Below are 23,105 nucleotides of genomic sequence, written 5' to 3'. Positions count from 1 at the left end.
TCTAGAAAACAGCTTCTAAAAATTCTTGACAGGTTTCAAAGACAGAGAAATTCAAATGATAACTTCACAGGCAGCATTGCTAATTTACACGCTTACTGATGAAGTCAAGCCCAGCAGGATCTGTAAAACACTGCACTTCTTCCTGGGGCTCTCCCCATCAGAAAGAACAATGAAGTCTTCCTCTGAACACAGAAGAGCCACAGGTGGAACATCAGCCTCTTGCAGAAGCCAAGCATTAAAAAGAAGCACTGCAAAAAAGGACGCAGGAGCAATGGGCCCTCACAGCATATGATGCCAATCATACCTCTCCAGTGGCAGCAAAAATACCTATTCTAGCTTCCACTGGCCATGGGCAAACAAGGGGAAAGAAACCTAAAGGAGGCAGGGGAGGAAAGAAGAGCTGTCACTCTTTTAAGACTATCACTTCTCTCCAACCACTCCAGTCAATTCAATTATATCTGAGCGTGCTTGGTGAAGACTAGAAGTATTCACAAGTGTGGGAACACACCCAGGAGTCACCAGTTCCATCTTTACAGAAGTGGGGAAATGCAGGGATATAGGATGGACTGCAACGCTGCTATGTAACCTCTACTATGCCACCCTTGAATTGGGGATGATTTGATGGATTTCCAGCAGACTGTAACCAGCAGGGTTCCACAAGCCTACCCCACTCCTTTTTCTTTTTGCCTCTGGTATGTTTTTGAACTATTTAATAAGTAGCAAAAACTGGAAAATCTTGTAGACAAAAAGAAGTCTCCGTGTGTGTGTGTGTGTGTGTGTGTGTGTGTGTGTATCCCTCCCCCACCTACTCATCTTGGCTTTCCAGTACATTAACCTGTAAACAGTGACAACCAGGGCACAGCTGAGTTTCAGACAATACCAGTGGAAAAGCAAAGAAAAAAAGGGTCTTGAATCCGTAGGGAAAAATACTCTCTACAGAGTAATCCCAGTTACCAATGCCTACTTTATTGGAGGTACTATGAACACAGCATCCCAGCCAATACATAGGCATACGCTACTTCCCACAGTAACCTGCAGGGACCACAATCCAGCACTGTGATAGCTCAGTTTATTACACTGGATCTTCCCTCAAGGGGTACATGAACATCCTGTGCAATGAGGTAAAAACCTGTCACCCTTCACTTTTTCTACAAATGATAAGAGACAAGGTAAAGGAGAGAGAGTGTGAGACACTCACCGTTTCATCAGTGCAGATGGAGTGTACTTGGGTCCCAAACATAACTGAGGTGAAGATGAGAAACAGGAGAGCCTCGAAACACAACAGGATGAGAAGAATCACTGTAGTCGGTGGAGAGAAGGAACTGCACTCTGTGAAGATAAAACAACAGAGTTGGAATGGTAGACATCAACTAATGCAGCAGCTGCAAAACACCTGCTAAGCCACAAGTTTTCCATACTCAAGCTGACAAATAAATTATATGGTCACCGTCCCCGAAAAGTATACAGGGAAGCTCTCACATTCATAAAATGGTCACTCCCACAAGTTTCAAAAAAAGAAAAGACAAACAAACAAATAAAAAACCCAAAAACAAAACAAAAACCCCCAAAACCAAAAACAACAAAACAAAAACAAACAAACCCTGCAGCACTTCAACCTGCTTTTCCATTTCGGTTTTTCCCCAGCATACTGACTAGGACTTCATTCTACTCCATTTCACCTGTAGCTTCTCTCTTAAACCTTAGTCTTAACAGATTTTCCACAGTGACAAAGTCGATTAGAAATCTCAAGCTGGCAGTCAGGACACAAGGATATGTAGCAGCAACCTAAAACTAGAGTATGCTTCCTTTCGTAACTGCTCTAAGCCATGACCTAAAGAAGGTCGGATTAAGCCAAAATCTTATTTTTCCTCATAATCTATACTGCAAACTCAAGCAAGAGCTAAAAAAACCCCAAACCAAGAAGGTAAATACAAAAGAGAACTAGAAGAAAGGAAGGGGAAGAAAAATGCTATAGGGCCAAGCTCATAGTGTTGAGTGTTATAAATGTCAGAACATCTCTAGATTTCTTCAAAATCCAAGACTTTCACCAAAAGCCTGTATTTTTCTCATGAGATGTTAAGCTTTAACAAATACACCACAATGAGGGGCTAACACAATCTGCACAAATGGAAGGAGCTGGAACAACCTATCCATCTCTCATAACAGCTTTGTTCTGCCAGCTAAACCTAAGACAGGTGGGAAAATGCTTTCCCCACACAAACAGGCTCTGAGAAAGAGGGTAAAGGAAACTATCTTTTGATGTATCCTTCCTTTTATGGTCCTGGCCACTGTAGTCAAATGCAGTTCTCAATGACAGTTGGCAGCTGTTTTACTAAGTTTTGAACTGCAGAATAACCTTGTCAAATTGAATTCATATGTATATCCTCTGCAACAGTATAAACTAAAACCAGTCATTATATTGAATAACACAACTGAAATTCCAAGAAAAAAAACCCTAATACTTTTCAAAAAAAAATTCACAAGCAGCACATAAATCTGCACATACATTCTTATTCTCTGACAGCTTGCTGTTTGACTCAGCATTACCTCGAGGATTTCCTATATCCATTTGTGGTTTTAAAAACGTATACAGACTGGCTTTGTGAAAATTTACTCACTGGCTGATTCAGAGTGAGGGCTGGAGTTTTTATTTTGGCTTTTTTGAGATGCTTGGGTTCTGGTTTTGGTTTGCCCTTTTTTTTTTTTGTTTTTTGGAAAGGAATTGTTTGTTCTTGTGAGGGTGGATTTTTGGATCTGAGTTCGTGTGTTTTTCTGGCAGTCTTGCAAGAATGATTCATGTTACCCTTTTAAAAAAAGCATATGCATTCCTCTTATCTTGTGCTGGCATTCAGGAAATTAGTGCTGTTAAGTTATTGCACGCATACTTGTTAGGTGTCTTTACATCTCCGCTTTTTCCTAGGCAGTATCAGGTGTAAGTTGAAACAGGACTTTTCAGGACAGAGATCTCAGCAGGTCAAAAAGAATTTTAAAGTTCCAGGACTGATCATTAAAAAAAAAAATTAAAAATAGAGATAGCATAGCAGAGCCCTGATAGCATTCTTCTGAAACAAGCAAACTACATTATAAGTTCTTGCTCAAAAACTAATCTGATATCTTAATGAGGTGTTTTGTTAGTACTCACTTGTCCAGTCTTCTTCAAAGCAATACAAGAAGTGAAATCCCACCATGATTAAAGCATGCAGGGAAATCAGAGCTATATACATCTGAAAAATAAAGGATGTGATATAGGTACCAGGTGAGTTTGAAGACAAAAATGCTACATCTTCTCAACACTTCAAATAAAGCAAAGTGCTAATATTTCAAAACAAAACCAAACCACAAACAACTCCAAAAACCATCAAACTCTTCCACCTCCCCTAAACAAGTACCATGAAGCTGGCAAATACCAAGACTACACAGACTCATTCTGGCCTTAGTACCAGCTCTGAGCAAACATGAGGGAGACTGCTGAGTTCAAAGCCAGCTGGATAACAAACCCAGCCTCCCCTGTCCCAGAGTGCCCTTCCACGCACTTTCCTGTCCTTATCTCCCCCAAGTACAGCACAACTTTCAGAGAACAGCAATGCTGACATCTAGGTATCACACTGTCAAAGCTTACATCCTTGCTCTTGAGAGCCCTGTAGTCTCTCAGAGAAACAACAGATAATTTGTTTTAAACAGAAAACACACTTTATCTGTTTTCCAGCATGAGTTTCAGAAAAATGATGTATTTGTTTAATAAGCACTTTCCCTGAGGCAGATGCTGGCATGGAAAATTTCTCTCTGACTTTAATACTTCATAGTAAATACTTTTTGTTTTAAACTAGGTCTTAGCTTTGTAACAGAAAGTGTATGTAACAAGAAGTTGTAACAGCAACTATATGCAATGCTACACATTCATTACAATTTACTAAGACAGGGCTAAAAATACAACTCTCCTGAACCTACAAACTCTGACGAAGGTCAGCAGATACTAGAAGTGAGAGAGATTTTGTTACAAGAAATCCCTGTGGAAGCCGTAAAAGGCAATAGGGGAGTATTTTTTTTTCCAGTTCAGTATGCTGCCGTTCTTTCACTTCCTCAGGTCTCAAAAAGCGTACCCAAAAACAAAACCAGCAACCCTTATTTTGTTTCCCTCAACTACATTAAGTGTTTAATATAGTCTGCTTAAAAGTAGATGTCCAGTTTTAATAGAAACTGAAATCCTTTTGGTAGGACTAAAACACCTAGCTCACTCAAAGTGAAAAAACAACCTTGCTCAAAGGAAAGAAACGGGATTAATTTTGTTCTGTAATCCACATCCTAGCAAACCACACCATAGAACAGTAAGCCTTTCCATTTAACTGAAAAATCTCCCCCTTGTTACTTGGTAATATGAGAACAGTCTTCCTCAAACCTACAGATGTCTCAGAAGATTTATTAATAAAACAGAGCATCACTGAAAGTCAGCCTTGTAATGTTCACACTACTCCCACGGGATATTCGCAGTTTGCTCTGATGAAACACATTTCAACCCTTCCAGAAATACGCAGTATTCAAGTGTGCACTCCTGTTTTCTTACTCATGCTACAGATATAGCACAAAAAGTCAAACACCTCCTTGGTTTTCAAGTACAAAAATAAAACCCCTTGCAATTAAAAGGTGGATAATTCTCACCAAAGGGGATGCTGACTTCCCACTCCTCGCTTAAGATGTGGCAACAGCTCTTATTACCTGATCCCACACAGGTACCCATACAACTATAATGCTTAGGAGCTTTACACATGGCCTGGGACCCTACCACCCACAGTAAAAGGATGGCCCATGCATTGAGGAGCTCAATGCCACAACAAACTACTCCCATTACAATATAGATGCTGAACAACTGTCAACACAGTCCTCAAAAAAACCTGGCAAATACTTCCCATGATGTTTTTTCCCACTGCTGTGGGTGGATGGGTGTGTGTGTGTGTGGAGGTGGATGGGTGAGTATGTTCCCTAACTAGTGAAACAGAAGTCTGCAGCAGCTCCCTGTAAAGCTCTCCCAAAACAGGAAGGAAGAGAAAGCCTGCCTTGGGAGCTGCCTCACGGACTACATACTGCATTTCAGCGCTTCCCACTGGACAACCTCAAGCATCACTTGCAAAATACTTACTGTAAACAGTACAAAGTACTTCTGGTTATTCTCTCCTACACAGTTATTGACCCACGGGCAGTGATGGTCCATTTTCCGAATACACCTCTTGCAAACACTGAAAGAATAGAGGTCTTTATTAACAGCACTTTTCACTCCAGGAACACAAGATTTCACAGGGGTTTGGGGAACAAAGAAACTAAAGAAAAGAATCAGAAGTGAAATTTGAATCTTAAAAAATTTACTTGTCACCATATTTATGCTTGTGGTTTTCTATCTCGACTAAATCTGTTAAAAACGAACCATACAATACCAAATCACCACTGCAAAAATTAATGCCATGTTATCAGTGGTTCTGTCAAAATTATGTCAAAAATATTTGAACAATACATTTGGGCAGATGGAAAAAATCTGTGATTTTGTTTAGTTTTAACCTATTTCACCTGTGAAAATCTCCACAAATTAAAAACAAAGAGAAACCAGAAAGATACAAAAAAGTAGTAATGAATAAGGATATTTTTCAGAGTTGCTAATTACAGACTAAGGTTTATTTACCAACGTTTGCTGGCAGCAGGAACTTGCAAAATAGAAAGTTAAATAAGGCACTAGAAAAGATTCTTGACATCAAGGTAAGCCACAAACTAACATAAAACAGCTGTGGCAGTCAGTCAGGAAGACAGTACCACAATATACATTCAAGGTGAAATTAGATGTTAAAGCACTTCACAAAACCAGACTAATAAAATCAAAATTCAAATTCTTGCCAGCGTGCACACTGTGGCCAGAAGTCAAATAATTAAAACATTATTACTTTGTCTGAACATCATTCTCTTGCTTAGTCAGTAACTGCTTCAATTCACATAATAAAGGAAGTCTTTTTCTCTGCTGCTTTCTCATATGATAGGAGACGAAAGGCAGTCTCCTGATACCACATTGCACAAACAAGCACAAGAAATCAAATATGAAAAAACACAAAAACCCAAAGCAAACAAACAATAGACCCAGAAAGGAAACAGCCACTCCAGAACAATTCTGGCAGCCCTGAAACAGAAAGGATTGAGTGCTCAGCTAATTTTATTTTTCTTCTTATAACAAAAAGTATTTTGACCTTAATATAAACAATAAACTTCAACACCCAAACACTTAAGGGAAACTCAAACAAAAACATGCTCTTATCTGCACGTATGAATAAATAATAGAAAACCTCTCTGTCGGAACAGCCTTTCACTCACTCTACGTGGTGGGAGGGGGTAATCCCCAAGGATACTTGCCATGCCTGAAAAACAAATTAGTTACTATAACCCCAATCCTACATGAAAGGTCAGGCAGACAGGCCCTGGCCTCTCAGCACAGGGCCAGATCAGGAGATGCTTCTCCTCGGGGAGCTCAGGTACCCCACTACCTGCCAGCCCCAGCTGCAGTGGAAAACGGGAAAAGCCTCATTTTGCCAGAAGCCGGTTGAAATTACTTTTAAGCTACATGGGGACTAAAATCAGCTGGCACGGTAAAAACAATTTATCTGCCAGATAACGTACTTCGTACGATAACGATCAACCACTGCTTTAAAAAAATAATAAAAAAAAAAAGGAGGGGAAGGTGGGGCAGGTGGTGTAAAGGAGAAGGATGCCTCCCAGTCTGCAGATGTGCACATACTTCCCCTGGACTCTCAAACAGCAATCTCCTCAACTGCTCCTAGGTCCCAGTTCCCCAGAGAGACAACCTGAAGCAGCCAAGCCACAGATGTGAAAGAGGTAGCTAAGGCTGAGAGATTTTATTCCCTGTACACATACCAAAAGCAGTGGGATGACAGGCAGAAGAGGAAACTAGCTGGTGGAAAAAGAAACACAGAAACCATGACTTAAAAGTACAGGCAGCAGGGATTACCCATACTTAGACACTCTTCCCCTACTCGACCACCCAGCTTCCAAACGCTGTCAGGACTAGCTTACTGGGCTTAGGGGACTCACTAAATAGCACATGAATCAAAAAACATCCTGGTCCCTCTGGCATAGCGCTAGCAATATCTCCTGCTGATGAATATGCACAACCTTGATGTGTTGAAGTCTAATAAATCTTCCTAGTCCATAGAAAACCTTTTGACTGAAGATTCTCAACAGCATCAGTGCTCAGGGGATAAGCTTCCCAAATCTTAACGTCTAAAAACTTATCTTAAAGCATAGAAAAAAGGACCACAGTGATGAGGTTTTGTGTTTAGCCAGAGTTGTCTTCATTTACCTATGCTGTGAGTCATCATCAAGACAGCATTTTAGATGTGAAGTTTCATTCATAATTGAAGAGCTGTCAGAGGGGATTTTACAGTAGCATTAATAAGTGATAGGCATGATCGCATTGCTCCTGATGAATAACCAGCTCCCGATTTTGATCAGAATTTAAAAAAACAACAAAAAAGAAAAACATTTGCCAACTGAAGCTCTGAAAATAAATATGAAAAATGCAAACAGCAGAACGAGTTTGTTCGGCTCATTACCATGTATTCCCCTCCCCACAAGACCACTGCACAAATCAGCAGTAATCCCGGTACAAGTTCTCTTGGTACGCATTGGGTTTTGAGTAGGTAAGGAAGTGACACCAGTGCAAACTCATTAACTACTTACTGGAAAGCAGGTTCGCTTGCTTTAAAAGTAGAAGAGAATTTTAGGAAGTTATTTTTTTGCTCACTGCCTTTAGTACTAAAAAGCTCACTACCAGTTACTCTCTTCCGGGGAGTTTATCCTACCAGAAAAAGAAAGGACATGACAGATCAGTAGGCATACTGATCTATCACACAGCACAAAACAAAGTCACAGTACTCAATAAAAATGTGGAAGTCTGAGCTCTTTAAAAAATATATACAGTTATCCGTACTTTAGTTTTAACTTAAATATCACTTCTAAGTAGAATACACAGTTAGACAAATGGGTTTGTGAATAAAAATAAAAATGGAAAGGACACTGACCCTCTGAGAGACATTACATTTTATAGATTTCTATGCATTCTGGTATATAATGTCTCTTTTTAAGTCACATTTACATGAAAATTTATGGAATGCCAATTACAAGGCTGGAGCCAAGGTAGCACTCATTTTAAGTGTTTCTCACTTTGCAAGAAGTGGCCCCAGTCTCTTATAGATGAAAATTTGTTAGGAAAGGTCTGAGATTTTTTTCAGAGAAACTTAAATGTGCCTGGCACTATTGGAAAAAGAATTCGTATACCAGTCTCTCAATCTACCCGCTCCAGTCTCAGACTCCAATAACAATTTAGATCAAGGCACAGTGGTGAATAATTCTTGAGGTCTTGATAATACAGCTATCTTCAGAAAAGACTTTACCTGCAGTGATGTGCTCTGTCAGGTTTGATGCTACAACACTTTGGGCACTTGTAAACCACCTGGCCTGGCTTCAGCTGCAAACTCTCAATGAACTCTTTTGTGGCATTACCTTTGGGTACAGCACCCTGCAGGAAAAAAAACACAACAAACCAGAAGATTAACCTGTGGACATTATAACTGCTAAGAACAACGGGATGACTTAAAACTATGGGAGGGGAGGAAAGAGAAAGAAATAAAAACTTCCCTAAGATCAACGGAGTTGCAAGAAGATTCAGAAAAGAAATTAAAATGTGGTACTAAAATATGGAACCACATACTTAAACATCATTCTGGTGGGGTTTTTTGGTTTTTTTAAACATCAATAAATCCTCGCTTAAGCAATTATTCTTCTGTAATGCTATAGTAAGCTTAAAATATTTAAGAATCCTCACCTCTCTTTTCATATCAACAAATTTATCATACCAGGCTTTTTTTATTGAAATAAAAACAGGGAAGCAATATTTTGACAGATTTCTGATAGAACAGTCTCTTTTTAACACATCTATACAACATCCTAAGAGCAATAAACAGGAAAGATACACATCAGTGAGAGAAATGCATATTGAACCAGTATTATAAGGCCTTCTAGGCAATAGTGTTTTCCACAAAAACTCCCAAAAGGACCAACCAATTTAAAAATTACCAAAACCAATTTCCCCAAAATGCTACAACTCATGTTCTCTCCCTTCAATACTCAGCAGAGTTCAAAACCTTAGGAACGTTTTAGCAAGAACCAACAGGAAGCAGTTCCTGAAATGCAAGCCACACATTATCAATTCTGAAGAACTCAGGTGTTCATTTATTTATAATAAGAATTTTGTTTGTTTGCCTCAGCAGTGATTTCTCTTTCATTCTGATCCTAGAAATGCCCCTGGCTCCCCATGTCCTGGCAGCTTCCTTAATCCCTGACTCACACTGTCTGCCAGATGTTACTGCATCCTTTCTCTCTATCTTCCCTTCTGCATTTTATTTAGCTGAATTCCTCATTAAAAAAATGAAACAAAATCCCACTGGCCCTTGCCCTCCACACACATAAATCCTACCTCACACTAGGAATTAACATATCTTTTCCGAATGACTAGAGATTGTATCTGCTTCTCCAATGCAGCCCTAGGCATAAAAGCCACACACAACATACAGTAATTAACAACCACCACCACCCTTAGGACACAAACTATCTAACAAACTGCTGCAGCCCTCTATTCCCCAGTCCAATGATCAGAAGTTTCAGAGCATAAACTACTGCTTACAGTTCTGCCGCGCAGCAGTGTGTGCAATTCAACAGCCTTTACCATAAATTGTGAGATTACCCCAGATCAAGCCATTTCTGCAGAGCTGTGGCTTCTGGAAGAACTGGAATCTAAGAAACAAAGGGTTTGTTCTGAAGTCTTAATGGCACCTAACAAGGTTTGAAGTAGGAAATGACATTTGGAAGGAACAGAATACCAGAGGTGCACCACCACTCCCGACAGCAACAAGAACGCTTGTGAGGAAGGGGACAAGAGAAATCTAAGCTTGTCTTTCCTTCCACTGGCGACTGCAGATGGGGTTTTGAATTGAATCTACTGTCCAGGGGTTATCAAGCAAATAAACCATCACAGGCCACTCAGAATTAGCCTCATGTTGCTAAACTGTATCTTCTCACTAGTCGAAAGATGACAAAGCAGCAGATCAGATCTCTCTGAGCAATGTCCTATGGATACATACAGGGGAGTCTTACAACTCTGATGCTTCCCAACTTGCCCAACTGCTCTTAGCACACTCACACAATATTTATTTCAGCATTGTCCAGTACACTCAACAAAATCAGGAGAATGAGAGATGGTAACATGGCTTTTCAAAACAACGCACGTTCTGTTCCATTCTGCTGAAGCAATACTTGCCAAGGCAGACAACTAAAACCAGCTTTTCCAGCTTCACTGTTTGTCAAGACATGACAAGCCACAAACACGAGATCTGCCATTGGGGAGAAAACAGTGTCAGAGAGAAACACTCTCCTTCCCAGTGAAAAAGAGATGCTGCTCACACACTGGGAATCTAAAGCTGGGTCCTTGACTTTGCTTCTGACTTGAGTGGGATGAAAAAAATTAGCATACCACATCAGCAGCCTCACTCGGCAGGCTGACACACAGAAGATTATTTAAATCTGCCACTCACTCGGCAAGTGAGTTACCCAACATCTAGCAGACAAGAAAAACACCGCCTTGTTTCTTTCCGAGACGCACAGAGAGAGGTATACTTACTGGATCTGTCAGCATAGCACGAAAATGTGAAGCCAAAGCGAGGAAAGCCAAGGTGTTGAACAGTGTGCCATTGATGACACTATAAACATAATCTCTCGATGGAACTAGCATGACAAGAAGGACTACAAAGTCGGCATAGAACACCAGCATCCAGGTAACGACAGCACATGCAATACCACAGCCATCTCGAATAAACCACATTGTTCCCAGGGAAGCGCGGCTAGGAGGTGGAACACACTTTTCCGGCTGGAGGTATTCTGGTGTCCTTTCAATATCTCTGAAGCGGTGGAGTGGAGTAATCATCATAGGCTATTATGTCCATACTTGCATCTGAAAGAGAATCAGAAACAGTGTTCACCACTCCGCAAGACGTGCAGCCCCTCTGCTCGTGTAATGGCACGGCGATCACGGGGAAAATTCGAAATTGCAGAAAGAGAGTTGAAAAAGCAAAAAAGGTAAATAAATCAAATGCGAAATAATGGATTTGGAAACCACGCTCTTTCGCTTATCGGAACACTTCTTACTCAGAAGAGTCTCTAAGTGCTTTTAAGATGCGCTTAATTACACATTAGGTCCAACCTGTGTGCCACCTCCACCTCCCCCTGCGGAAAGGTAACAAGCCTTTTTTTTTAATGAAGAAAAAGTCATCAGGTAGGAGCCAACAGGAACTGAAGCACGAACTGGGCATTGCCATGTGAGGAAAAGAGGAAAGACCTGGCACAGCTGGCAGGGCCCCTTCTTGCTGCCTCAGAACTGGGGAAGGGTCTCTACAGAGAGAGAGACCCCTATCTATCTCCTACAGATACTGGGTAACTTAGCAAGCAGAAAAAGTTTCCTTTCTCCTTAGACATTGACTCACAGCTTTGTTGTAAAACTGCAAAACCAAACCACTCTAAAATTAGATTTGCAGGAATCGACCAAGAAGCAACCCTGGCAAAGATCTTGACAGGAACTTCTAGTCTCGGCTGGAGGATGCTCTTCCCCAACAACAGCTGTCTCCTACTCTCACCTTTTCCTTTGGCCTTACAACCCATGGAAGTCTTCTGCTTTGCCACGGCTCTCACACTACCTTTGGCTCCATCCCTCAAAGACATTTGTTTTGCCTCCCCTTTTAGCACTTCTAGTCAGCTCCATTCCACTGTAGTACTAACAAGGACATTGCCCTGTCCTCTCCTCTCTGCAGGCACCCTGTCTATCCAGAGGGTAAGGTCCACCTTGGAGCCAGAAACTGTAATACTCCAGGTATGTGTGGCACTTACCATGGTTTCAGTGTAACTCTCACCAAACACAGGCATTTGAGAAAACAGAAAAGGTGCTCATAAGTCTCTGGCAAGGGATCAATCCATTTGCAGTGTGAACGTACACCACTCAATAAGAGAGCGCACCTGGAACGCTAAGCCTTGAAAGCGGCTCTTGATACACCCAGCAGCTTCTTCCGAAGACACCTCTTCACAGAGTATTTGCACAGTGCTCTAAGCACTCAAAAACACTGCAACCTCTAAAGATCCACCTTCTACAAAAACGGCTACAAAAATTTTACTACCAAATGCACTGAATTGCATGTACCTGAATGGAAGGGGCCAGCCTCCTGCTATTTCAACATGTAAGGCTCCTGCTCACAGTTTTTCAAAAAAAGAGCGTGCATGATGCCGTTTTAGTTCAGAGAAACGAAGACAATGATCACCATTAATTAACCTTTCTGCCAAAAAAGTTCATACTGAAGCTGGGTTTTGTGCCAGTTTAAAAAGTTACACCGTTGCCTATATAAAGTGGAAAAGTTTTACAGAAAACATAGTGAGCAAATTGCAAAAGTACCTAGGACTTTAAACTTCTTTCCAAATGTTATCACTAAGCTCTGTCAAGCACAAGGAGAAAGCTCTATTCTGCATAATGCAAACCAAAAAGGAAGTGTTATTGCCCCTACCCAGACAGGGAAGAAGACGATAGTTTGCTTTTTCGTTATTATTTCAAGAAGACCAAATTCGTAAGAGGAAAATTAGTCTTTTAAGGCCAAAGATTAAGGTTATTAACGAGTAGGATAATTAATTACATCCAAGCAGAGAAGGGATGAGCTCTGTGTGCCTTAGTGCGAGTGACATCGGGGAGAGGTGACTGGTACTGCTACTGCCACAGCAAGAGGCAAAAGCCAGGAACATTAAGTTTCTAGGTGCAGAGAAGGGGATGAACTAGACCATTTACAATATTTGTTTTCTAACGTAACTGTAAATAAATAAACCAGGAGAATTAGGTATTTTCTTATCTTTCTGCTTTGAGCATTCAGTATGCTGCCAAGCGAGTTTAAGACGGTTTATGAATCTGAAGAAAGTCACGTGGATTAATGTTAAAGCATACCAGTCTTGTATTTATAAATACATCAAACAGAACAGAAAAATCAAGATAAAAAGGTCCTTGTGAGAATGTCATTTACTTTGTCGAGAAAGAAAAACCACAACAAAAAGCCCTCTCCTCATTCATAAAATTCATGTATCACATTGTAATTACTGTGTATTTTAACCACAGCTATAATTTAGCCTCATGACTCCCAATACTTAAGAACACAAGCTATGTAATTTTCATAAACAGTGATTACCCAAACAATCTGGTGGTCTAAGTTCAGATAAATCTATGCCTACTGGTAAATCCATACCTTTTCTCCAGGTTTTCACAACTTCTGTAAGGACAATTATGTACTTACAGATTCACACAGACTTAACCAGCATTTCTAAGACTCGGTCCTTCCCCTCCCTCAAGGAAACAGGTTAACCTTCACTGCATTACTTAATAATCTTATTAAAATTGTTATGCTGGTTTGCGAGCTCAAAACAGGGCTGACATAATTAAAGTCTCATGCCTGACGACAATGTTTAGTTTACAGTAACATCATGTTGCATTAAAAAGTGAGAAAGAGAACAGTGATTTAGGTATTTCAATTTTCAAACAGAAGTCAGCCTTGACACATCAGGAGCAGTAACAGGCTGGGATAGTCCTGAACACAGTCTTCCAGGTTTTTTTCCCTAGACTGAGCCTTTTTTTCCGCCTGAGGTTTTGCTTCCCAAAGCAATGGAATGAAACAGTCAGAGGAAAAGCAAATTCCTATTTAACAGAGGAATTAGTTTGACAGGTCACCTTAAAGTCAGTATTAGCAAAGGCTGACTGAAAGCTGAACAAACACACAGTGATTAAAAGTGTGGGTTTAGTCCTGAACAGCACACTTTACCAGTGAAATAAATCTCTCTTGCAAGTGCAAGAAGTGGTTTCACTCCAATAAAAGTCCTACAACTCTCTCTCAGAAATATTATTGAGCTAAACTGGAGGAAAAAAAATAAGAAAAATGTATAGCTGTGTAACCTATAGCTGGAAGGAACCTCAAGACACCTCAGTCTGAAAGTCTGGAGCCTCATTTCTGCAGTGCAGAGTTATGAGACAGAGCACAGGCCTCCAATTCTGGCTGGAGGACAAATTTGTTATTTAATGTACTTGGCTATTTAATGCTTGGTTTAGAGGCATCACCAGACAACAGAATGAAAAATCAGTAATTGGTACATAAAACATTGTACCTTATTTGAGAAATATGTGTGTTTTAGTGTTCATTATCTCAAGAGTCAATCTATAGGAGCTTAGAGTCTCAGCTTCTCTCTTACATGACCTGGTTAGTGGTTTTTTTAATACCTTGTTCTTACATACACAAACATCTGCTTTTGTTTATGTTGTCCAAATAGATATTTTCATATAAATAATACAACAACAACACCACTGTAGGGGGGAGGAAGCAGTAACTTGCCCTAACTGGTTTGCCCTTCAACCATGCTGCATATGAATTTAATTTATCACACAGATGGAATATGCCAGTCCCTCCTGCTCTGGAGCAAACAATATGTAAACAATGTAGGCAAAGGGCTTAAGGACTTAATCTGGGTGTCAGGCTACATGAGGCCACTAGGTAAGTGTGAGATACAATGACAACACACACATCAATTCAGCTTAATGACATGACAGAGCAAAGACCTGTTCTTTTTATCTGGAAGGCATTTGGCATTACAGGAACAACTAAAAAACATGTAATATACAAATTAGAAATGTAAACAAAACAAATTAAAATCCACTTCCTGCTACAATGAACACTTACAGCGTGCTATTACACCCTATATAAATTAACTGTTTTTTGATCTGCCATAAGCCATGTCCAAAAAAGCTTGTTTTTCATGACCTGTGACCACCAAAGAATGTGCAAAGAATGAACAAACAAATGATGTGGGCCTTAAGAAGTACCTGAAAGCTACCTGACGTTCTGATGCTGTAAAAGCTACAAAAAGCTTAAAAACAACATTATTGTCAATCTGCTGATTTTCATGTAATTACTCATGCTAGTGGAGTCAAAAGCACATGGGTATGACTTGCAAAAATACAATATTACTAGTACATTGCAACCATTTCCTTTATTAGAAATCATACTATATTCATGACAGCTTAAGTAGGCAATCTAGATCTGCAGGACAGGATGTCCCTTTAAATAAAACCAACAAACTCCACCTGATAGACAGAAATTGAAAGAGTTCCTTTTTATATTTCATTTTTCTGTACATAAAACTGCAGTGATTAAAACACTGTTTATTTAATCTTCCATTGCAACAGACAGGAGAGAAAGTGTGCTTTCTAACACGATATTTACCTATGCTTTCCCCTCCTGTCACACCTCCATACAGCCGAAATCTAACAACAAGCTTATCAGAACTCACCAAAGCAAGTTCTAGCAGGGATAATAATAAAGGAGTACCAGTATTTATATATTTTTTTTTTCTAATGGCCTCCTGCAACGCCTAAAAAGCTTTATCTGATCAGCAGGAGTGGAATGAAACAGCCCAGTTATGCTGAGAATTTTTGGCAGTCTCCTGCAGATTCATCCAGATATCCATCAGCGTGGCAGTTTCCAACCCCTGGTTCACAAAACTCTGGAGGGTCAATGGGACATTTCTAACAGGTCTGTGAAAGGCAGCTAAAAAAAGCAAGCCTATTATTAGCAGGCTTAAATGTGCTATAGAGAGTTGTACCTCCATCGGAATATTTTCAGGACTCTACACACAGTTAAAAAAAAAAAAACAACAACCAACCAACCAACAAAACAAACCTGATCCCAATTCAAAACCCCAAACAGGTGAAACCCTACTATTGGGTTAAAATGGCAAAAGCAATAAGGAAGAACTGGGCATAGAAGTGTTTACAGGACACCCGATGACTCAGATCAAATGATCACAGGGCAAAGTCAGTGCTGCTAGCCCTACTCCAGACGCCCCAGGAGCAGGTAACAGGACTGTGCCTACCACAGATACTTTTTCATTTTTCTTCTGGAAATTCTGGCTACATTAAGGAGTATAGCTACAGCCTAGGTACAACATTACCAGCTAGGCATATGCTTTTAGCAAGAGGTTCACAAACATCTCGAGATTCCCCCGAACCCTTGGCTCCTGAAGTCATGCAATTTCAACAGTTTCAGTTCCCACGCTGAAGAAAAATGGCATAAAGAAATCAGGATGTCAATTATATTAAATCCATAAAAAATAATGTTTAAAAAATTACAAGGCTTAAAATAAATTTGTGTTTCCTGAGGGTAAATGCACAGGTTTGGATTACTTCCCTTGAAAAGGGGAAAAGAAAGCACATAAAACCAGATGGTAATCTTTTTATAACATTTTTCTATACATGGAGAGAGTAAGAGGATGTATAACAATGCCTTATAGTCAGAGTTTAGAAAACTGTTTATATCGTTAACTATTTTGATGAATCATAATTTATTATTTTCTATTTCTAACTTATTTCTTATTTCAAAGAGGCCATGCGACAAGATCTTAGTAAAAATGGATCACACTAAAATCATACTCTTATTATTTTTATTAGAAGCATCTTAATAGAGGGGAATATTTAATTGAAGTCATGCATTTCTGAAGAACACATTTGAATAGGAGTACAAATACGTCAAGGGAACTCCTCCCCAAGGCGAGCAAGGGGAGGGGGAAATTACCTCAAAGACGCCTGTAGGATCTGGAAACTCTATCCTGAGGGCCTGGATTGGGCTGAGAGTGACAGGCTCAAGAGGGATGCAGCCACATAGGGCACAAACCCCTCAGTGCTCGCCTAATTTATGTCAGTCCAGACAAGAAGCAATTTGAAGAGTGCCAGAGGAATTGCATTAGAACAGTAAGGAAAATAAGGCCATGTTTTCTCAGTTACAAACATAAGGGTTTCCCTATCCTGATGGTTGTGGTATGCAGTCTCTCAGGGCAGACAGTAACAGCTTCCTGGTTAATGTCTGCATCCTTTCTGTTTAACTAATAGATATGTATTGTATAAATAAGTGATAACGCAATTAAGACTGATCCAAGAGTCTGAGTTATCTGGTAAGTGATTTCACCCCCACCTAAAAGGCCTGTCAGCTGCCAGCTTCAGCAAAGGAGAGCAAAGACAATGTAGTTACTGTCCAAGGTACAAAAACACTGGACCACTATAGATGAGTGACAAAATTGGGGCAACATCTAGGAACAGGACACAAATCACAAGGGCAACAGAGACTGAGGTCAGACTTGGATCTCACTTGGTCTGATCACAAAGTTGGTGATCTTAATAAGCCTTTGATCAGAGACAGAAGGTACTTTATAATACTGTCATTAAGTATGAACCATTACAAAATAACATGACTTTTTCACTATAAGAGCTGCAAGGGGAACAGAGAAATTCTGTCACTTCAATCTTACAGTTTCCCAATACGACTAAATACACACAAGCTACTTAACCTAAGTCAAAAGAGAAATACTAATCCTGAACATACAAACACCAACTATCTTTGTTGCATTGCCACCTATCTGGAGTTAAGCATCAGAAGGAAAGAGCAATCTTGCAGGAGGGACTGCACTAGGAAACAGAAAACAACAGATGGGTATGTCATGCTTTCCCACAGCATTGCAGTTATCCTGAATACACAGCCTCATGAGAGACAAAACACAAGAAGCTGCCCTGGTCTTATAGATAGCTTTGCAATTTTTGATGCTGATTCAAGACTTGAAACAGTAAACCCCTGGATTAAGGGAATTTAAGTTCACAATTTGTCCTGTATCAACTTTTTTTTTTTTTTAAAGAAAGACAAAAATTAAAGGGGAAGGTTTATCTACACAACCAGTATTATTTTTAGCATCTATTTTAAAAGCTACACAACTTTCATGGCAAAAGGAATATATTTTCCAAAGTAGAAGAGTTGCAGCTTTAAAATTTTAATCATAATAAGAAGCTGGCAGAATCACTCTGGTGCAAAAAAAAATATTTTAAATACTATCTTTCAAGTCAGAAAGAGCACTTGTAACTATCAGACATGCGTTTTCACTCAAGATGGTCTAATACAGCATCTGGTTCTCATCTGCTGTTGCTACAGCCACCCCTTCCCAAGCATGTCACTCACTCTCCCTGATTTTATTCTCCCGCTTGTAGTTTGTTCTTCTTCCTTACGACACAGGAAGATATAGGTAAGATACAGGCAAGATACAGGCATTTAGATTTTAAATCTAAATATTACACCTAAGCAGATACCTAAACTAAATACAGAAAATGCACAGAGCATACATTAAAAAAGAACAATAATAACACAGGGACCAAAAAAATTATCACCTCTATCCTGCAAAGGCCTGAAGTTAAAATCATGACTAGAAGAAGCCTATGCTGCTGCTTCAGAGAACTGGAAAAACCTGCAGGTTCAAAGTTGCTGTATGTAAGCTTCTGAAATGTAGCAAAGGACACCTGAGTTGGCAAACTAAGCATTTTTTGTCTTGCTCACTGTTGCATTAGCAAGCAGAAGGGATCCCTGCCTCCAATAAAAAATACAAGTTTTGTGTCTAAACCTTAATTTTGTTATCCTTTTAAATACTGAGAGTTCAAGCCCAGACCAACTACAATATATAATATGCTACTTATCTATTCTATTCTGTATTGGACATCAGTAATTCAAGTAGTCATTGCAAGAACACAAAGATGTATATCACGTTACTATCTTTCTTTATCACCTGCTCTAGCCCTCTCTGTGTCTATGATTTGGTACTACTGCCTTCCCACTGCGCCTGCATATGTCTTGTCTTTTTTTAAATAGCATAGAACTTTACACTACCTTTATTCACTCATACTGTTTCAGCTTGAGTCCATTTGCTTTAAGTTCTGCATGCTGCACCACGTTTAAGATTGGTCGCCCCTGTCAGTTCTGCATTATTGCAAAACTCACAGCTGAACTTCACAAACACCAGCCCAGCAGTAAAAACATCAACAAGAACCCTGCATTTCCTCTCATTCAACATTCCTCTGTTGTCCAAGGGTATTAACAGTGAGGTTTTGGTGTCCTTGTTTTACTTGCTGTTTTACTTGCCCCTGGAACAGTGTTTCCCAACATTTTTCCAGCTGAACTCTGCTGCTGCAGCCTTCCCTCTTATTTCTGTACCTTCCCATCCCTATCCTCTGCTTTTTTTTCCCCTCCCCTTTCCTTGCACTTCTACTCCTTCTCCCGTAAGAGCACCAGTTCTATATGGTCACCCTGTAACCTGGTGGGGCAAAGAGATATGAGGCTACAAGCCTAGACAAATCTGTCATTTCAGTCCCCAAAAGCACTCCCGAGTACCCCCCACCCTGGGGGCACAGCCAGGAGCAGGCGACAGGAGTGAACATGGCAGTGCTCCTATGCAGTAAGAGCCAGTACCTGGCTGCACCTTGTTTCAACACCTTGCACTCACTAGCAGGAAATTGCTGCTGTGTGGGGAGGTCTTTGGCACCCACAGCCTGCAGACACAAGCTGGCTCGCTCTTTTGGACTCCCTCTCGAAAGGACAATGTGTAAAGTGTTACTGGCAATCTTGCTGCACTGCAGTTCCAGTCAAGCTAAAGGCTATCTTTTTTTCTTATTATCTGCACAAACCAAACATGCAGCTCTAATTAGGAAAGCTCTAACTTCTCATTTTCTCTAATACAACCTTAAGCTTCAGATTAGTTACATGCACAAGCCAAATATGATGTTCCAGGTGCAATCATTCACATTTAGTTTTCTTCAACCAGCTAAGCACAGGAAAGGGAAAATAAAAACTGACAAAACGCTATTCTATCATGTCATATTTTACGTTACCTGCTGTCTTCTGTCAGGAAGGCAGAGTAACTGTATTCCAAAATATCACCCTAAGAAAAAGGTCATGTCTACACTGCAGAGGGACCAGAGAAAAGTGTAAGCTCAGCCAACTAACATCTGCAGAGACTGGCTGAGCTACAGCCAAGCCATTTTCAGACTGACACCACTGTGGGAGGAGAGATGCCCCATTACAGATGTATGGGAAATGTCTGCACAGTAAAGCTTCCTTGCTCCATGAGCAAGTTTTCCTGAAAAAACGCAACACAGGGGTTTAAACTGCACTGACTATGAGACACTGCTAGCTTCTGTTCTGTTGGGAGCTGCACAACAATCTACCCATCAAGAAAAGTAAATTAATATTAGATATGGAAAAGATTCACCAAAGCCAAGTTACCATTGCCCAGGATACACACATGCCGCTGAAGACTGTAAGTTCTTCTTTGCTAACACAAGGGGAGCTGCCCAGAAAAGACACATAAGTACTTGGGCACAACAGACATGCATCTGCTGAGGAATTAAGCGATCATCTTCTTGCAACCTACTTCCAATAGTTAAATTACATTTGCGTATTCTTGTCTACTACCAAACAAGCAATTTCAAACTGAAATACACACCCTTGTCTGTTATTACACCACCTAAAATGAAAATTAAAAGGAAGCAGAAACATACACAAAAATACTCAGTAGGTATTAAATGTTGCAACAAATATTTTGGCCTTTAGGCAGACCTTATATTTGCCCTTTTATAAACCTACAACTACACTCAGCTTCTGGGTCGCACCTTCTAAATCTCAGTGAGCATTCAGTCAGACACAACTTCCTACCACCAGCAGCTCCCGCTGGCATGACAAACACTATTGCATCAGTGAGACAGCACCAAGAACTATGCTGACAGTCACAGTGTTTGAAGGACCAGCTCTTTATTGAACAGGGGGGCTGCATCTTTAATGACATACGAATGGCATGGCTCCTCTTATGATGACTCTTATCACCAAAATGCCTGTAGCACTGCACACAAGACTTATTTGTTGCTTTCATTAGGCAAAGAAAAACATGGTACTCACTAACGCCTTGCTGTCTACACCATCAGACACCCAACGCAGCCACTCGTTGCAACCCGCCAGTCCCTTCCTTGTCAGTGATTCCACTGTATCAGAACAACCATCTGAATTTGGATTCCTTCCTTACAGATACGACAGTGCACACCTTTGCCATGTCAAGAATCCGGCAAAAAAAATTTTTTTTGCACACTGAAAAACACAGTTTATCTTTTCTAAATCAGGATCAAAGGAAAGAAACCTAAACAAGTTTTTTGTCCATCCTGTGTCCCTCAGCGGCACACAGGAGAGCCCATCAAGGACCAGACTGCTGCCTCCTCCTCCCCAAGGCCTGTTTTCTTGAAGACTGTTTTCTGATGAGCCATCGTGAACTCTTGCTTCTTCTTAAAAATTACTTCACAGAACTACTCCAGTAATACTTAGAAGCTGCTGTTCTAAACGAGTCCGGATCGCTTCCTACTGCCATGTAACTCACCATCCACTTCAACTAAACCCTCCACAGTGCAGTGCCACGGTTTCAACACAGATTACTCCCGATGCCGCGGTCACAACCGGCCGATGGGCCCATCGGACAGGTGCAGTCAGGTCACACGCCGGGTGACCGCGGCCACCTCCAAAGCAAGAGGGTGAGCTCCACTCGCTGTGCAGCTGCTCGCTGGACGTGCCCCATCGCTCAAACGCACGGACGGATTACAGGACCCCGTCCCACCGCTGCAATCCATTAACAAGCCACGGGACCCCGAAGAAAACGCTGGAGACTCCGAGTTTAAATTTCCTGCCGAGGGGACTCAACGCTGCTCCGAAAGGCCGCGGAGCAGACCTAAACCACGTATTTAGCCCGGTATTATTTAACGTGTTTAGCCTCGTAGTATTTAAAGCCCAGTGCCGGACGGCGGCGAGGGGAGAGCGGGAGCCCACCTCCCGTTTCCCGACCGATGCCAGAAGCTCCTGGAGACGCCGCTGGACACGACCCGCCGCCAGCCCTTGCCGGGGGCCCCGCGGAGGGATGCGGGCACCGCTCGGCCCCCGGGCGGCCGGGCCATCCCGCGGTTCCCGCACGGCCGGAGGGCTGCGCCGACACCGGCGACAGCGGCAGGGCCAAGGGGGCAGCTGGTGGCGCGGCGCAGGCGGTGGCGGGATGGCCGCGCCGCTCCGCTCCGGCGGCCCGCTCCCGTTTCCCAGCTCTCGCTCCCGGCTCTCCCTCCCGGCTCCCGCTCCCGCCCCACTCCGCCGGCGCACACACCTGCCCCGCGCCCCCCCGCCCCGCGCTGTCAGTCGCACCCACCTACCCCACTGGCCGCCGCCGCCGCGGGTCCGGCGCGCCCTGCCGCCGCCCCCGCGCCGGCAGCGGCACGGCACGGAACGGCACCCCCTTCCGCCGCCCGCCCGCCCGCCCGCCCCTTGCGCGGGCTCGGCGAGGAAGGAGGTGGAGCGGCCGCGGGGAGGAACCAGGAAGTGAACGGCGGCGGGAGGAGGCAGAGCACGCCCTGCCCTGCCCTGCTCTGCCCGACCCATGGGCGGGCACCGGCACAGGGTGCGGCCGGGGCCCGCCTCTGTTACGGGCGCGTCTCGGGCGTGCGGGAAACGCGGGTTTTGTGAGGGGAAGAGAACCCACCACTTTTTTTGTTTTTACGTGGGAGCTGATGGTTCTGCCTCGCTGCGTATCTCTGAGCCCCCAGCCACGTTCAGGGTGGTTTTGGTTTGCAGGTATCCAAAATCCTGCGGCACCCAAGAAGGGGCGGGCGCAGTGGAAGGCAGTGAGGATGACTGGGGGAACTGGAGCATCTCTCTGGGCAAAGGCTGAGGGAGTTGAGCCTGCTCGGCCCCGAGAAGAGACGACTGAGACGGGACCTCATTAATTTGTATAAATGTCTGAAGGAAGTGTGCCAAGAAGATGGAGCTAGACTCTTCTTGGTAGTGCCAAGCAATAGGATGAGAGGCAATTGGCAGAAACTGATGCACAGGAAGTTCCCCCTGAATATGAGGAAGAACAACTTTAATGTGGGAGTGTTTGAGCACTGGAACAGGTTGCCCATAGAGGTTGATCTCCCTCACTGGAGATACTCAAGAACCATCAACACAATCCTGTGCCGTGTGTTCTGGGATGACCTTGCTTAAGCAGGAAGGTTGAATCAGATGACCCACAGTGGTCCCTTCCAACCTTACCCATTCCAAGATTCTGTG

At 42.1% G+C, this 23,105-nt stretch overlaps 2 protein-coding genes across 4 annotated transcripts in view; both read right to left on the bottom strand.

Moving 5' to 3' along the window:
- The window catches only part of ZDHHC3 (zinc finger DHHC-type palmitoyltransferase 3), a 33,192-nt gene extending 10,898 nt beyond the window's left edge, over positions 1 to 22,294 (bottom strand). For 2 of the 3 annotated variants that reach the window (XM_050328874.1, XM_050328888.1), the window contains exons 1-6: positions 22,211 to 22,294; positions 10,724 to 11,053; positions 8,442 to 8,566; positions 5,135 to 5,231; positions 3,143 to 3,224; positions 1,199 to 1,329 (exon numbers count right to left, since the gene is read on the bottom strand). In XM_050328874.1, the coding sequence (XP_050184831.1) occupies positions 1,199 to 1,329; positions 3,143 to 3,224; positions 5,135 to 5,231; positions 8,442 to 8,566; positions 10,724 to 11,029 (741 nt within the window). In that variant the 5' untranslated portion in view covers positions 11,030 to 11,053; positions 22,211 to 22,294. Of the gene's footprint in view, positions 1 to 1,198; positions 1,330 to 3,142; positions 3,225 to 5,134; positions 5,232 to 8,441; positions 8,567 to 10,723; positions 11,054 to 22,206 lie in introns of all 3 variants that reach the window. The other variant, XM_050328881.1, reaches the window with a different exon arrangement.
- CDCP1 (CUB domain containing protein 1) overlaps positions 12,155 to 23,105 on the bottom strand; it is an 88,379-nt gene continuing 77,428 nt past the window's right edge. The window contains exon 10 of the transcript XR_007630495.1: positions 12,155 to 12,168. The gene's annotated coding sequence lies outside the window, so the exon portion shown is untranslated. The remainder of the gene's footprint in view (positions 12,169 to 23,105) is intronic.

Source organism: Myiozetetes cayanensis, unplaced genomic scaffold, assembly GCF_022539395.1.
Source record: "Myiozetetes cayanensis isolate MyiCay16 unplaced genomic scaffold, myiCay2020 scf1, whole genome shotgun sequence".
NCBI classification, from domain to species: domain Eukaryota; kingdom Metazoa; phylum Chordata; class Aves; order Passeriformes; family Tyrannidae; genus Myiozetetes; species Myiozetetes cayanensis.
The sequence above is the reverse complement of the archived record's forward strand: the minus strand, read 5'-3'. Positions and strand labels throughout refer to the sequence as shown.